Source organism: Ranitomeya variabilis, chromosome 2 (genome assembly GCF_051348905.1).
Source record: "Ranitomeya variabilis isolate aRanVar5 chromosome 2, aRanVar5.hap1, whole genome shotgun sequence".
Taxonomy (NCBI): domain Eukaryota; kingdom Metazoa; phylum Chordata; class Amphibia; order Anura; family Dendrobatidae; genus Ranitomeya; species Ranitomeya variabilis.
This window is the reverse complement of record NC_135233.1, coordinates 643,029,289-643,045,764: the sequence shown is the minus strand read 5'-3', so window position 1 is coordinate 643,045,764 and position 16,476 is coordinate 643,029,289. Positions and strand designations below refer to the sequence as shown.

The 16,476-nt window shown below is 43.6% G+C and overlaps 1 protein-coding gene across 4 annotated transcripts in view; it reads right to left on the bottom strand.

Annotated features, from left to right (window-relative positions):
- TBCE (tubulin folding cofactor E) overlaps nt 1–16,476 on the bottom strand; it is a 266,118-nt gene that overhangs the window by 159,514 nt on the left and 90,128 nt on the right. For all 4 annotated transcript variants that reach the window (XM_077289136.1, XM_077289135.1, XM_077289138.1 and 1 more), the window contains 2 exons: nt 16,027–16,197; nt 9,623–9,711 (listed from right to left, as the gene is read on the bottom strand). In XM_077289136.1, coding sequence (XP_077145251.1) covers nt 9,623–9,711; nt 16,027–16,197 — 260 coding nt within the window. The remainder of the gene's footprint in view (nt 1–9,622; nt 9,712–16,026; nt 16,198–16,476) is intronic.

Sequence of the window (16,476 nt, the reverse complement as noted above, 5' to 3'; positions counted from 1 at the left end):
TGCTGAGATTTTCAGCCCACTTTTTGGGCTGAAAGAGACCCTCTCGGCTTATACTCAAGTCAGTGTTGGCGGGGGGGTCGGCGGGTGAGGGGGAGCGGCACGGTGACATACTCACCTGCTCCTGGCGCGGTCCCTGCATGTACGATGGTCTCCGGGCAGCTCTTCCTGTGTTCAGCGGTCAAGTGGTACCGCACATTAAAGTAATGAATATGCACGCATATTCATTATTGTAATGAGCGGTATGTTACAGCTGAACATAGGAAGATGCCGCCAGCTCCCGGAGACCATCTGACAGTGAGACGCTGCCAGGGACCGCGCCGGGATCAGGTGAGTATATCGGGGGAGGTGAGCAGTGCGTGATAGTCACCTTCCTCGTTCCATCGCTGCGCGCTGCTCTGTCTTCCGTCCTCTGCCTGTGACTGTTCAGGTCAAAGGGCGCGAACAGTCAGTGCAGAGGATGGAAGACAGAGCAGCGTGCAGCGATGGAACGAGGAAGGTGACTATCGCAAGTGCCGGGGGCCTGAGCGAAGAAAGTGAGTATGTGATTTTTTTTATTTTAATCGCAGCAACAGCATATGGGGCAAATGCATGGAGCATCTTATGGGGCCACAATGTATGAAGCATCTCATGGGGCCACAATGTGTGGAGCATCTCATGGGGCCATAATGTGTGGAGCATCTCATGGGGCCCCTAATGTATGGAGCATCTTATGGGGCCATAATGTATGGAGCATCTTATGGGGCATAATGTGTGGAGCATGTTATGGGGCCATAATGTGTGGAGCATCTCATGGGGCCATAATGTGTGGAGCATCTCATGGGGCCCCTAATGTATGGAGCATCTTAAGGGGCCATAATGTATGGAGCATCTTATGGGGCATAATGTGCGGAGCACCCTTATGGGGCCATAATGTGTGGACTCGGGTCAGCTTATACTCGAGTATATACATGTGTCTCACTGATAGATATAGATATATAATCTATATATATATATATATATATACATATATATATATATATATATATATATATATATATATATATATATATATATATATATATATATATATATATATATATATATATATATATATATATATATATATATATATATATATATATAGACTGTATATATGTTTTTACGAATATTTGAGTCCATGGATCCACTCTATGTCTATTTTGCAAGCCGGCGAGAAAATCTCGCTGTACAGATGCCATAAGGATGACACACGGATTTTTGGATAAAAAAAAAATCGCATCCTCGCATTGAATACAGATCACTGTTCAGGAAATTTTCTGCGTATCTCGACCATCAAAAATGGACCGTTTTATACGTTGTGTGTGACTCCGGCCTTAAAAAGATGTACCAGATGTACTTTCAGTGTCCACTTGGTGATCAAGACAAAAGCTGGGCCCCTCATGTGATATGCGCAAGTTGTTCAAATGGTCTTCGTGACTGGTTGGATATGAGGAAAGTGGCTATGCCATTTGCTGTTCCCATGATTTGGAGAGAACTCAAAACTCATAGTGATGACTGCTACTTTTGTTTTGTCAAACTGAAGGGCTTTTCTACAAAGAACAAACATAAGATTAATTACCCTGAAATTGAATCTGTGATTAGGCCAGTTCCACATGATGGTACCTTGCCAGTTCCTGTACCACCGTTGTCTGGATTGGATGAAAATGAAGTAGAATATGAAGCCTATGGAGCTGAAGCTACTAGCAAAGACATAAATTAAATGATCTCATCAGAGACCTTTCATTGTCAAAACATAAAGCTGAACTTCTTGCATCTAGGCTAAAACAGAAGAATCATCTTCATGTAACACTTTAACACAATTTTTCACAGTTGATGGACCAATGGTGTACTGTAACAATGTGAATGGCCTCTTTGAAGAACTGAATTTTGGTGCAGATTGGCGATTGTTTATTGACTTGTTTATTGACATCAATCTCTATTGCTCACTCATGTCATCTAAAGGAAAGTTATGAAAATCTGTTAGTTGTTTTGGATGCTATAAAAAATAAGCATTATCAATAGAATATCTATGGAGATTTTAAAGTGATTGGTCTACTAATGGGAATGCAAGATTTCCCAAAATATTGTTGCTTCTTGTGTTTATGAGACAGTAGAAATACAGTAGAGCATTATGTTCGTCGTGATTGGGGACAGAGAAACATCTATGCTCCAGGTAAAGACAATGTCCACCATAATCCTTTAGGTGCTCCAACAAAAATCTTTTTTCCTCCACTACATATAAAGTTGGGATCGATTAAAAACTTTGTGAAAGGCATGGCAAAGACAAACTCACAAGGGTTCCATTACATTTCACAGAAATTCTCCAGCAAAACTGAAGGAAGGGGTATTTGTTCGTCCTCTTCGTTCTCAGATCAGAGAGCTTATGAGAGATGATGTGTTTGAAGGAACTCTAAATGATAAGGAATTGAGATCTTAGAAAAGCTTCAAGTGGATCTGAGAAAACTTCTTAAAGGGAATCTGTCACCTCATTTTGGCCCTATAAACTGCGGCCACCGCCATCAGGGGCTTACCTACAGCATTTTGTAATGCTGTAGATAAGCCCCCAATGTAAGCTGAAAGCTAAGAAACACAAGTTAGATTATACTCAACCAAGGGGCGGTCCGATGCGGTTCGGCGCCTCTCATCTCCATGCGCTGACGTCCTCTTCCTTGCTTCCTGTGGCGGCTCCTGCGCAGGCGTACTTTATCTGCCCTGTTGAGGGCAGAGCAAAGTATTGCAGTGCGCAGGCGCCGGGAAAGGTCAGAGGTCCGGCGCCTGCGCACTGTAGTACTTTACGCTGCCCTCAACAGGGAAAATCAGTACGCCTGCGCAGTAGCCGCAACAGAAGCAAGGAGGATGATGACATCGTATGAAGATGGGAGGGGCCGGACCCGGACCTGCGACGCCCATCGGACCCGAACCGGGACCGCCCCTGGGTGAGTATAATCTAACTTGTTTTTCAGGTTACATCGGGGGCTTATCTACAGCATTACAGAATGCTGTAGAAAAGCCCCTGATGCTGGTGCCCGCAGTTTATAGGGTCAAAATGAGGTGACATATTCCCTTTAAGAAAATAAATCTCCAGAATGTTCACCACGTCAGGGGGATTATTTTAAGTATAAACACGGCATAGTTACATGACCACTAACGAAGAAATCCGTTCATTGCATTTCGTTGGCTTAGATCCTAGAGATTTCAGTGAGTTATAGATCCGGATGTCCACCGAGAGAATATGTAACTTGTATATGTCGGTCACCACCTGGGGTCGAATTATTCATCATCAAAACTCACACAAATCAGAAAAAGCATGTCTGCAAACAAAAAAGCTGAGCTCTGCTAATTAACATTCCTAAAGGAGGGGGGAATGAATTGCCTGCAAGCTAAGAGAGAAGAGGAGTTTTTTCTAGGCAGAGTGAAAAGAGGGGGGTCAGAAAAGTCCACAGCGTGTGTCTGAAAGCCATGGACCTTTTAGGTATATACTCAAAACATGGCATATTCATATTATCGCGACACCCCCAAAGAAAAAAAATTATAAAACAATTTTTAAAAAAAAATCTTTCCATTCCTTGTAGTTAGGCTTAGGGGTGTGCTAAATTTGAAGTCAGAATTTGCGTTTTAGTCAAAAGTTAAAAAAAACAAAAACTAAATGACAGCTAGTGTTGAGGGCAAGTGTCCGCTACTTGAGTTTGCATCGGTTGCTCGGGTATGCATGGAATATCGCAGATCTCCACATCTGTTGTTGTCTAACAGCTGTGAAACATGTGGGGCAGGGACTCGAGCATGTCACTCAAGCACCCGCAATATTTGGTGCATACCCGATGCAAACTAGAGTAGCGAGCACTTGCACTCAACACTAATGACGACACATTCAATATGACAACCTAATGTTATCAAATTCTGTGTTGTACCCAAGGGTTTAAAATGCTTACTATAACCCTGGATAAAATCCTTGAATGGTGTGATTTTCAAAATGGGGTCACTTGTGGGTGATTTCCACTGCTTAGGCACATCAGGGGCTCTCTAAACGCGACAGAGTCCGCTAATTGTTCCAGCAAATTTTGCATTCAGAAAGTCAAACGGAGCTCCTTCTCTTCCAAGCTCTGACGTGCGCCCAAACAGTGGTTTTCTCCCACATATAGGGTACCAGCATGCTCATGAGAAATTGCGTAACAAGTTCTGGAGTCGATTTTTTCCTTTTAACCCTTATGAAAATAAAAAAAACAAAATTAGTCTAAATAAAAAATTTCTGTGAAAAAAAAATGTTATTTTTTTCCCCACATTCCAAAAATTCCTGTGAAGCAACTAAAGGGTTAATAAACTTCTTGAATGTGGTTTTGAGCACTGTGAGGGGTGCATTTTTTAGAATGGTGTCACTTTTGAGCATTTTCTATTACATAGACCCCTCAAAGTCACTTCAAAAGTGAGGTGGTCCGTAAAAAAAAAGTTTTGTAAATTTTAATGGAAATATGAGAAATTGTTGATCAACTGTTAACCCTTATAACTTCCTAAAAAAAAAATATTTTTTTTAAAAATTGTGCTGATGTAAAGTAGACATGTGGGAAACGTTATTTATTAACTATTTTGTGTTACATATCTCTCTGATTTAAGGGCATAAAAATTAAAAGTTTGAAAATTGCAACATTTTCCAAATTTTCACCAAATTTATGCTTTTTTTTTTTTTTTTTACAAATAGACACACAGTTATATCAAAGAAATTTTACCACGATCATGAAAAACAATATGTAAAAAAAAAAATTCTGAATCAGTGGGATCCGTTTGATATCCTCATAAAGTGACACTGGTCAGAATTGTAAAATTTGACTTGGTCATTATGGTCAAAATTAGCTTGATCATTAAGGAGTTAAAGGGATAGCAATTTTTTTTTCATTATAACATTCTAAGCGCAACCCTTATTTCATTCAACAAGCTGTATTATGTTTTGGGGGTTTTTCTTACAGGTCAAGGTATATATCTTATTGTACAAAGCTTTTGGGCACCACTACTACGGTAATCAAGATATGTATTAAGGGGTGCAGCAAACAATGTAACAAACCAAGTACATGTAATTATAGGAGAACAGAACCACATTACATTGTGTCTGTGCACAACCAAGGTAACGAAAAATACAAATATTTTATTGGATAAAAGATGTACATAAAAACTGTACACATATGGTACATTTAACCCCTTAGTGACAGAGCCAATTTGGTACTTAATGACCGAGCCAATTTTTACAATTCTGACCACTGTCACTTTATGAGGTTATAACTCTGGAATGCTTTAACAGATCCTGCTGATTCTGAGATTGTTTTTTCGTGACATATTGTACTTCATGTTAGTGGTAACATTTCATCGATATTACTTGCGATTATTTATGAAAAAAAACGGAAATATGGCGAAAATTTGTAAAATTTTGCAATTTTCAAACTTTGTGTTTTTATTCCCTTAAATCAGAGAGATATGTCACAAAAAAAGTTAATAAACAACATTTCCCACATGTCCACGTTACATCAGCTCAATTTTGGAAACAAATTTTTTTTTGTTAGGGAGTTATAAAAGTTAAAAGTTGACCAGCAATTTCTCATTTTTACAACACCATTTTTTTTTTAGGGACCACATCACATTTGAAGTCATTTTGAGGGGTCTATATGATAGAAAATAAGCAAGTGTGACACCATTCTAAAAACTGCACCCCTCAAGGTGCTCAAAACCACATTCACGAAGTTTATTAACCCTTTACGTGCTTCACAGGAACTGAAACAATGTGGAAGGAAAAAATGAACATTTAACTTTTTTTTGCAAACATTTTACTTTAGAACCATTTTTTTTATTTTCACAAGTGTAAAAACAGAAATTTAACCATACATTTTGTTGTGCAATTTTTCCTGAATACGCCGATACCCCATATGTGGGGGTAAACCACTGTTTGGGCGCACCGCAGAGCTTGGAAGAGAAGGAGCGCCGTTTGACTTTTTCAATGCAGAATTTGCTGGAATTGAGATTGGATGCCATGTCACGTTTAGAGAGCCCCTGATGTGCCTAAACAGTGGAAACGCTCCATAAGTGACACCATTTTGGAAACTAGACCCCTTAAGGAACTTATCTAGATGTGTGGTGAGCACTTTGAGCCCCCCATGTGCTTCACAGAAGTTTATAAAGTAGAGTCATGAAAATAAAAAAATCGCATTTCTTTACACAAAAATGATCTTTTCGCCCACAAATTCTTATTTTCACAAGGGTAACAGGAGAAATTAGACCACAAACGTTATTGTGCAATTTCTCCTGAGTACGTCGATACCCCATATGTGGGGGTAAACCACTGTTTGGGCGCACCGCAGAGCTTGGAAGAGAAGGAGTGCCGTTTTACTTTTTCAATGTAGAATTGGCTGGAACTGAGATTGGACGCCATGTCGCGTTTGGAGAGCCCGTGATGTGCCTAAACAGTGGAAAGCCCCCACAAGTGACCCCATTTTGGAAACTAGACCCCTTAAGAACTTATCTAGATGTGTGGTGAGCACTTTAAACCCCCAAGTGCTTCACAGAAATTTATAACGTAGAGCCGTGAAAATAAAAAATCCTTTTTTCCCCTCAAAAATGATTTTTTAGCCTGCAATTTTTTTTTCTCAAGGGTAACAGGAGACATTGGACCCCAAAATCTGATGACCAGTTTGTCCTGAGTACGCTGATACCCCATATGTGGGGAGGGGGGCACTGTTTGGGCACCCATCGGGGCTCGGAAGGGAAGGAGCGTCATGTTGCATTTGCAGAGCTCCTGATGTACCTAAACAGTAGAAACCCCCCACAAGTGACCCCATTTTGGAAACTAGACCCCCAAAGAGCTTATCTAGATGTATGGTGAGCACTAGGAACCCCCAACTGCTTCACAGAAGTTTATAATGTAGAGCCATGAAAATAAAAAAATCATATTTTTTCCACAAAAATGATTTTTCACCCCCACATTTTTACTTTCACAAGGGTAACAGGAGAAATTGGACCCCAAAATTTATTGTGCAATTTATGCTGAGTAGGCTGATACCCCATATGTGGGAGTAAACCACTGTTTGGGCGCATGCCAGAGCTCGCAAGGGAAGGAGCGCCGTTTTGGAATGCAGACTTTGATACAATGGTCTGCGGGTGTTATGTTGCGTTTGCAGAGCCCCTGATGTACCTAAACAGTAGAAACCCCTCACAAGTGACCCCATTTTGGAAACTAAACCCCCCAAGGAACTTATCTAGATGTGTGGTGAGAACTTTGAATGCCCAAGTTCTTCACAGAAGTTTATAATGCAGAGTCGTCAAAATAAAAATATTTTTTTCCACAAAAGATTTTTTAGCCTCCAAATTTTTATTTTCACAAGGGTAACAAGAGAAATTGGACCCCAAAAGTTGTTGCCCAATTTGTCCCGAGTACGCTGATGCCCCATATGTAGGGGTAAACCACTGTTTGGGTGCACGGCAGAGCTCAGAAGGGAGGGAGCACCATTTAACTTTTTGAGCGCAAAATTGGCTGTGGCGTTTAGAGACCCCCTGACGTGCCTAAACAGTGAAAACCCCCACAATTCTAACTCCAACCCTAACGCCAACACACCCCTAACCCTAATCCCAACCCGATCCATAATCCTAATCACAACCCTAACGATAATAACAACCCTAACCCCAAAACAACCATAACCCTAATCAGAACCCTAAATCCAACACACCCCTAATCCTAATCTCAACCCTAACCTCAAATCTAACCCTAATCCCAATACACCCCTAACCCTAACCTTAACCCTTATCCCAAACCTAACCCTAATCCCAAACGTAACCCTAATGCCAACCCTAATCCAAACTCTAACCCTAACTTTAGCCGCAACCCTAGTCCTAAATTTAGCCCCAACCCTAACCCTAAATTTAGCCCCAACCCTAACCCTAAATTTAGCCCCAACCCTAACCCTAAATTTAGCCCCAACCCTAACCCTAAATTTTGCCCCAACCCTAACCCTAAATTTTGCCCCAACCCTAACCCTAAATTTAGCTCCAACCCTAACTTTAGCCCCAACCCTAACCCTAATTTTAGCCCCAACTCCTCTAGCTGCCTGCCGGCAGATCATGGCAGGCGCACTGCGCATGCGCCCACCATTTTCTTACAGAAGGAAGAAGCCGACGGCCAGGAGGGGACACAGGAGGACCCAGGGACACCGGTAAGTATAACAGGGTCCCCGAATCCCCCTATTTCTCTGTCCTCTGATGTGCGATCACATCAGAGGACAGAGAATTACACATCGCTTTTTTTTTTTTGCGACCGCCGGTAAACAGTTAATTACCGGCGATCGCAACCCGGGGGTCGGTAAAAAACCCCCGAATCATGTTCTCTGGGGTCTCGTCTACCCCCGGTAACCGAGACCCCAGAGAAAATCTGACTCTGGGGGGGCGCTATTCCTTTTTCCACACCCTTAACTGCCGCCGTTAAAAGGCGTATCGGCGGTCGTTAAGGGGTTAAAGCCTTTCTAAAACACCAAAAACATTCCTCCCATAATATGATAGCTATAGAAAAACCTATTGCAGCCCACCCATATAAGAAGGTGGTAGAGAAAGTCAGAGAATGGTCGGAAAGGTGCTGGACAACACATATTCCATATTTTTTTAATAACACTTCTTTTAGGTACAAATAATTTATTTTTTACTGGTTAAATGTTTGACTTATGCGTTGTTAAAATTACAGATATCAAATCTAAGTAATTTTTACAACTTTTGCAACTTTTTTAAATTTTGTGGGAGTTTGTGTTTTTTTTCCTGGCGGTCAATTATTATTTTTTTACAATCAACACAAGGTTTAATATTTGTGTGGGACAAGTGATAGTTAATCAGTATCAATTTGGGTTACTTACAACTCTTTATTACTGTTTCTGGAAGGCAGGATGTTCCATGAAAACAGCTATTCCTATTTTTTTTCCTTTCAGTATAGTTCACCATGCGGGATATTGTGTAAAAGGGGTTTTCCAATCGCCAAGATTCGATCCCAATACGTAGTACGTGTAAGAATAATAATAATATTAGTAAATACCTCCAAATAGAAATGTAGTATAGTACATCTGATTCGCTATGTCTCTTTCCTCATGTGCAGTCTTTGCAGGACCTTAGTAACACTCTTTTTGATCAAAAATAGCATAAAAGCACTGTCGGCAAGGTGTTCTTTCTTACCCAGACTTACAAGCAGTTTGTGCTTCGTAAAGGGAGAGGGGGAAATAACTCTGTCCAGTTTAAAACAAGATGTGTAAGAGTACTAATAGGGAAGAGGAGTCGCAAGTATTTAGCGAGTGTGTAGAAACAATGACCAGTAACTGAGTTGAGGCTCCACTGTTTCTATAACAAAGCAGATGACTTCTTGAAAGTAAATATTCAAGTAAAGATTTGCAACGAAGATGTACTGAAACACTATAAAATAAGAACCTAAGAGCTATGTGGATATTAAATGTTTGCACTTGAAACACTCTCTAACATGTAAAAGTGGATAACAATATGTGAAGACAAAATGTAACAACAAAAAATACAAAAATGTTATAATGCAATTTCCACAAAAGTAAAAAACGGTTTTAAAAGGAAAACTGTAGGAAAAGGATACTGGGACAGGAACGGTGTATCTCCCCCTTTTCACCAGCATCACTAACCAAACACTCTCGTAAAGAAATGTCAAGTAATGTGTTCAACTGACTGAAAAACAAAATGAAAATGAAAAGATTATTTTGTTTTATGTTTTTTATTTTACACATGGTAATATACAAATATATTACATCCTTGCATCTGTATTTTTATAATTTCAGAAAAACAAAAACAGCAAAATTTCTTCTTGTTGAATGAAGTTTTATGTTCAATCTGTTTTATCAAACATTTAACAAACAAGGAATATAATATATGAAAAATGCTAATATATAGAATCATAGAGAAAATAGGGATTTTTGTGTACTTACCGTAAAATCCTTTTCTCCGAGCCATTCATTGGGGGACACAGACCATGGGTGTATGCTGCTGCCACCAGGAGGCTGACACTAAGTATTACAAAGAAAGTTAGCTCCTCCCCTGCAGTATACACCCCTCTGCTGGCTCCCAGCTAACCAGTTCGGTGCAAAAGCAGTAGGAGATCAATAACATATAAGCGTATAGCATGTCACATTATATATGAGAGTATAACATATCAAATGATAAAAACAAATACAACTAATAATAGGGAGGGAGCTGTGTCCCCCAATGAATGGCTCGGAGAAAAGGATTTTACGGTAAGTACACAAAAATCCCTATTTCTCCTTCGCCTCATTGGGGGACACAGACCATGGGACGTCCCAAAGCAGTCCCTGGGTGGGGACAACATCAGATCAGGCCGTGTAACCGCTACTTACAAGTGCGCCAAGGCGGCCTGCAAAGTCCGCCTGCCCAGACTCACATCTGAGGAAGTGTGTGAATTATAGTGCTTCAAGAATGCATGCGGACCTGAGACAGGGAGATAGGCTGACATCTAGCACGGAAGGACTCCTGGATGGTGAAAAGAATCCACCAGGCTAACGTGGCCGATGAACCCGGCTAAACCCTTCCTGTGACCATCGGGAAGCCTACTTACCATCGAGAAGCCCAAGCAAAGTGTCCAACCTTTGGAAGGACGCCGTCCTCGATACGTACCCACTTGGAGCACTCACTTCTTCCAGATTATGGAGAACCCATTCCGTTGTGTGGACTGGAGCCGAAAGATGAGAGGACGATGCCCCTGCAACAGTGGGAATACAAAACCACCTTGGCAACGAGGGAATGGGATGGCTTGAGGGCAACGATGCATAGATGGTAATAAGGAAAAAAGACTGAAAGGAACAGAGTGGGAAGCTCTGAAGACTCATCAGGATGACAAGAACGCATAGAAGAAAGGGGAGTGACGTTCCCTTATCGTAAAGTCTTTCTGGATCGAAAAAGGAGTGTACTGTAAGATCCCCAGGACCATTAAGGTCCCCCAGATCTAACGGTACACGGTAGGGAAGAACTACAGGTGGAGACTCCCTGCGAGAAGGTCCATATTTCCAATTTTGACGAAATAAGACGGAGAAATACTAGTATCGCAAGCGAGAAAACCTGACATGGTCAGTGCGGGTCTCCCAGGATCACTGGGGGCCTTTTCCGCTTCCAAAAAGGTCTCAGACGTAGTGGAAGAGGAGTTATGGAAATTGGTACCGTGGAAGAAACGGAGTATGCACTGCGATGGACTTGGATCTTGCAGCCAAACCATGAAAAACCTTGACGGCTGAATATGTCAGCCGCCCAGTGTTCTACTCCAGGGACATGTACTGTTGAGATCACCGAATGATAGATCTCGGCCCATCAGAGAGTGCGAGGTACCTCGGCCATGGCGCTTGACTGTGGGTACCTGCGAGATGATTGACGTATGGCACAGCCGTGGCATTATCCAAATTGAAGACGGATGGTTGACCCGCCTAAGGGCAGTGGACCTGCTGTGGGATTGGCCGTACTGTTCAGATCCCCAGAGAAATGATCGGGAGAAGAAGAAGGGCATTGGTATCCCTAATAACCATTGGACCAGAAGAAGGCTCTAGATGAGGAAGGAGCTTAGAAACTACCTTTTGAAAGCCTGATTGACTTGCTGAAAACGAGCGGAGCAAAAGAAAACTACTTCCGTTTTCATCTTATTGCTCAGAACCCTCCTAGCTAATTGAATGAACCGAGGGAATGAGTGATCAAGTGCACAAGCTCCGTGTTGAAGGGCCACGACCTTGACTCGAGAGAGAGAATTACCATCCTTCTTGTGCAGGATCATCGTCAAAGAGGATCTGCTGGGCTGGGAATGAGGAAAAAACTTGTCTAAGTTTAGCTGCTAGCCCAAGAGAGAGGGTATTGCAAGTGATATAGACGACTTAGCGTAGTCCTTGTAGAGCGGCTAGAGAGTCGACCGAGTAGGGCAGGACGACCATGTTTCTAAGGTGCAAGAAGCGCATGACAACCGTCATGACCCTTGCGACCACTCTGGTGTGGTAGCCAGGCAGAAGGGGCCAGGTCGTGAAAATACTGTTCGCGAATGGAAAGGCGAAGAGATTATAGTAGAGAAATAGGTATGTGAGGGAAGAATCCCGAATGACGATGGATGCCAGAAAACAACCACGTTTCTCTGTTGAAATAGTGGCTGAGCGGAGGAACTCCATCCGAAAAAAGAGAGGGCCCTGTCAAAGGTTGTTAGACGTTTGGGGTCCAGAAATGGAGATACTTTTCATTCCCTCCATTTTGGAACCAAGATCCCTTAGATCTAGACTGTCCTGGCCAATGCTTCCACTGCTGGTTGAGCTTGAAAAAGAGATACGATCCCTTGCTAGTCTCCCGCTCAGAAGATTTGATTGGCCAGCTATACTGTGGAACGAAGTAGATAAGGTCTGGGACCCGGAGACTTTCATTCTCACCCTTTGGTCAAGCAACCCATGTGGCGGCTAAGGAAGGGTAGAGCGCTAAACCCGAAACCACAGGACGGAACTAACTAGACCTGCTATCCGACCGTCTGTGGAATCTTAATTGATGATACACCGGCCAGGATACTGGTAGGAATACCGCAAGAAATTCTGCCCGGCGAGTCTGTCAAGTGACGGAATGCGGGACTGTAACCAGCAGGTCTCTGCCATCGTGCAGAGAAGAAAATAAGGAAAAAAAAAAATAAAATAAAAAATAAAAAATAAATAAAAAATAAAAAACCTCGATCCACCATCTCTTAACAGGGACGTGGAGAGGAATCGTCCACTTTCTTGCATCTGATACAAAGGGGGGAAAAACCTCCTTGTTGGGACGCCACAAATGTGTGCCTCAGTACATCCCCAGAATTGAGGTTTCCGAGTGGACAGGGCAGGTTGTGGCGATAGACCTGGATGCAGAAGAAGATACATGGAGGCGACACTCCGTGTGCTCGTCTGTTGAAGGTGTGGGGGGAAATCGGAGCCCTTAAAGGGACCCGTCGCCCATAAAATTCCGACCAGGTATGGTATCCTACTTAGAGGTCTTCCAGTGCATCACCGTCAAATGTTGATGGAGATTTTCTAGAACCTGTACGTTTTTCTAGAATACTTGCGGCCCCTGCTAGCCGACGGCTCCCATTGTAGGAGAGGGAGCATGTGAGTGCTCCAGAGCTCAGTTAGGGTGACCAGCTTAGGATAGATGATGTGCCCTTAAGACCAGAAAATACTGGTCATGCGCCTTTAAGGCTAGGGGTTACTGGCCATGAGCCTTTAAGACCAGGGAATACTGGTCTTGTGCCTTTTGTAAGATGAAATACTGTTCATGTGCCTTTAAAAGCAGGGCATGCTGAAATCCAGGAGATAATGGTCATGTGCCCTTAAAACCAGGGTATGCTGGTCATTTGCGTTTAAGACCAGGGCGTACTGGTCCTGAGCCTTTAAGTCCAGGGCATAATGGTCACGTGCCTTAAAGACCTGGGCATACTGGTCGTGTGCCTTTAAAAGCCAGGGCGTACTGGACATGAGCCTTTAAGACCAGGGCATACTGGTCATGTGCCTAGAAAACCAGGACGTACTAGTCATGTGCCTTTAAGACCAGGGCATACTGGATATTGCGTTTAAGACCAAGGGATACTGGTCACGTGCCTTTAAGACCAGGGCATACTGGTCATGTGCCTTGAAAACCAGGACGTATTAGTTATGTGCCTTTAAGACCAGGGCATACTGGTTATTGCGTTTAAGACCAGGGGATACTGGTCACGTGCCCTTAAGACCAGGGCATACTGGTCATGGCCCTGAAAAACCAGGACGTATTAGTCATGTGCCTTTAAGACCGGGGCATACTGATTATAGCGTTTAAGACCAGGGGATACTGGTCACGTGCCTTTAAGACCAGGGCATACTGGTCATGTGCTTTTAAGACCAGGGTATACTGGACACGTGTCTTTAAGACCAGGGAATACTGGTCACGAGTCTATAAGACCAGGGCATGCTGGTCACGTGCCTTTAAGACCAGGAATACTGGTCATGAGAGGAATGCAGGAACAAGTGCCTTAAAGACCAGCAAAGCTGGTAATGTGCCTTTAAGAACAAAAAAAGCTGGTCATGCTCCTTTAAGACCAGGGATGCTGGTCATGTGTCTTTAAGACGAGGGCACACTTGCCATGTGCCTTCAAGACCAGTGCCTACTGGCCCTGTGCCTTTAAGACCAGGGCATACTGGCCTGATTAAGTACTAAGGAAAAAGAGACCGGCTTCTGGCAGAGCAGAGAATGCTGGGGATGTGACCCTTTTAAAACTAGGGGACCCTTAAGACCAGGGAATGCTGGTCCTGGGTTTAATAAAAAGGCATGGAAAGCTGGGGATGCACCTATGGGCCCAGCGACTACCGAGGCAGAGTAGCAAATACCAGGGAATGAGTCACCAGGGAATGAGTCACCAGGGAATGAGTCACCAGGGAATGAGTCACCAGGGAATGAGTCACCAGGGAATGAGGCACCAGGGAATGAGTCATGAGAGCTTCGTTGCTGGGAACTCACAGCTCTCCGTTTGCAAGCCTGCATACTGTACTATACATTCTGTAGTGAGCAGGAGCACCAGAAAATTGCAGCCTTAAGTATATAAAAAAACAGGGAAAGCTAGTCCCTTAATGCTGCCGGGATGCGTGCCGGGGGGGGGGGGGGGGGGCCGATTCACCTTACTCAGGTTCTGAGTCCCCCGACTGGAATAGCGCTGACTTCAGCGTTGAAAAACCGCCGGCCGCAGCCCCCTCCAGAAGAAATAGTGACCGCAAAGGAAGATGGCCGCCGAGATCTCGTCTGGAACGAGAAGCGCCTGAATAGGGGGGCGGAGCCGCTAGAAGGGAGCAAGCGGTGGGCGGGGCTTCCCGGGCTGCGGCCTAAACAGGGCCGAAGCCGGGGACTAAAGTTATGGCTTCGGCCGGCGCGCACCCGCAGACTGAGGGGAAAAGTGCCGCGAAGCTCTGTGGGGACCCAGTCGCTATGGAGCCCTCCTCTGACCGTCGGAACACCCAAATCTCACGGAGCACTTACCCCAATATGGAGGGGGACCATGGCAGATGCTGCAGGTAGGAGCTGTGCCCGGGTAGATAGGCCGATGCAGGGTTGGGGAGCCTCCATCCACCATCCCTGCAGAAGAGGGGTGGAGAGGAACCGTCTGCCTCCTTCCATCATCCGCTTTTTCAGTGGTGATGCAGTGGGGGCTGCTCGGACGCCACGCTGGAAGGTGCCTCTGTACAGCCGAGGGTAAAACCTGGTGGACAGGGCTGAATGTCCGGCAATAGGCCTGGCTGCAGAAGAGGATACTGAAGGTAAAACTCCAGTGCTCGTCTGATAAGGGAGGGGGGAGATCGGTGCCCTTGAAGGGGCCCGTCGCCCCTAGAATCAGCTCAGGCAGTGGCTTCCCACGTCGCAGGAGAGGATACGGAGAGGTAAAACTCCCGTGCTCGCCTGTTGATGGTTCGAGGAGATCGGAACATGAAAGAATCCGTCGCCCCATTCGACCGTAGTAAAAAGTAAAAAACGGAAAAAAAGAGTTCTTTGGGTCTGAATAGCAGACCCGTCCGTGTGCCTCCTACGGACACTAAGCAAGAACTGGGAGCCAGCAGAGGGGTGTATACTGCAGGGGAGGAGCTAACTTTCTTTGTAATACTTAGTGTCAGCCTCCTGGTGGCAGCAGCATACACCCATGGTCTGTGTCCCCCAATGAGGCGAAGGAGAAATTTAGTATTCAAAATGAGAATACCACTCAGTAAGTCAAACGTAACATGGTGGACAATAACAGAAAACATATGGCGAACGCCAACAAGGTATTTAATAAAGAAAGAATCATCTATATTATGTAGAAGGAAGACACAGGATAAGAAGAGGCATTGAAAGACAAGAGGAGAATGAAGAAAAAAAAAAAAAGAAAAAGAAGGGAATTAATAAAAAGTTTTAAGTGGAGGGAGAGCAGATAGCAGTCGGCATTGCAAAAATTTATTCCCAAGGTTTTAGTACACAAGAAAATAAGTTTCTAACCTTTGCTCCTCTTGAACAGATTCAAATCCAACAAGTTCCACAGTCTTCTTCCCAATCAGTATTTTTTCATCCCATTCCGAGTTTGGACCATAACGCTTTGTCATTCCAGTTAAGAAACTGACACCAAAATTTGCCTTCTTAGGTCTTACAAAAGATGCTCCTGTGGGATGCCTACAAGTTTTACAATGACACAGGGAGAAAAAAGTAAACAAATCAAAAATAACTTCAGAGTAAGTGGTGTTTTAACGTGTAGGTCATAAATCAATAGTACACATGAAAATAAGCAACTTCCCAAACATATCTTCAGTGAAGACAGGTCTTTACATAACGGAGATAGAGGATGACAGTTGCTGCTCATAAGATTCTAGGTAGACGGGAGGCAGGAGGGAGGAACTAGGAGCTGAAGACACAGACTTCCTGCTGCAAGCTCTTATGAGACAACAGTTAAAC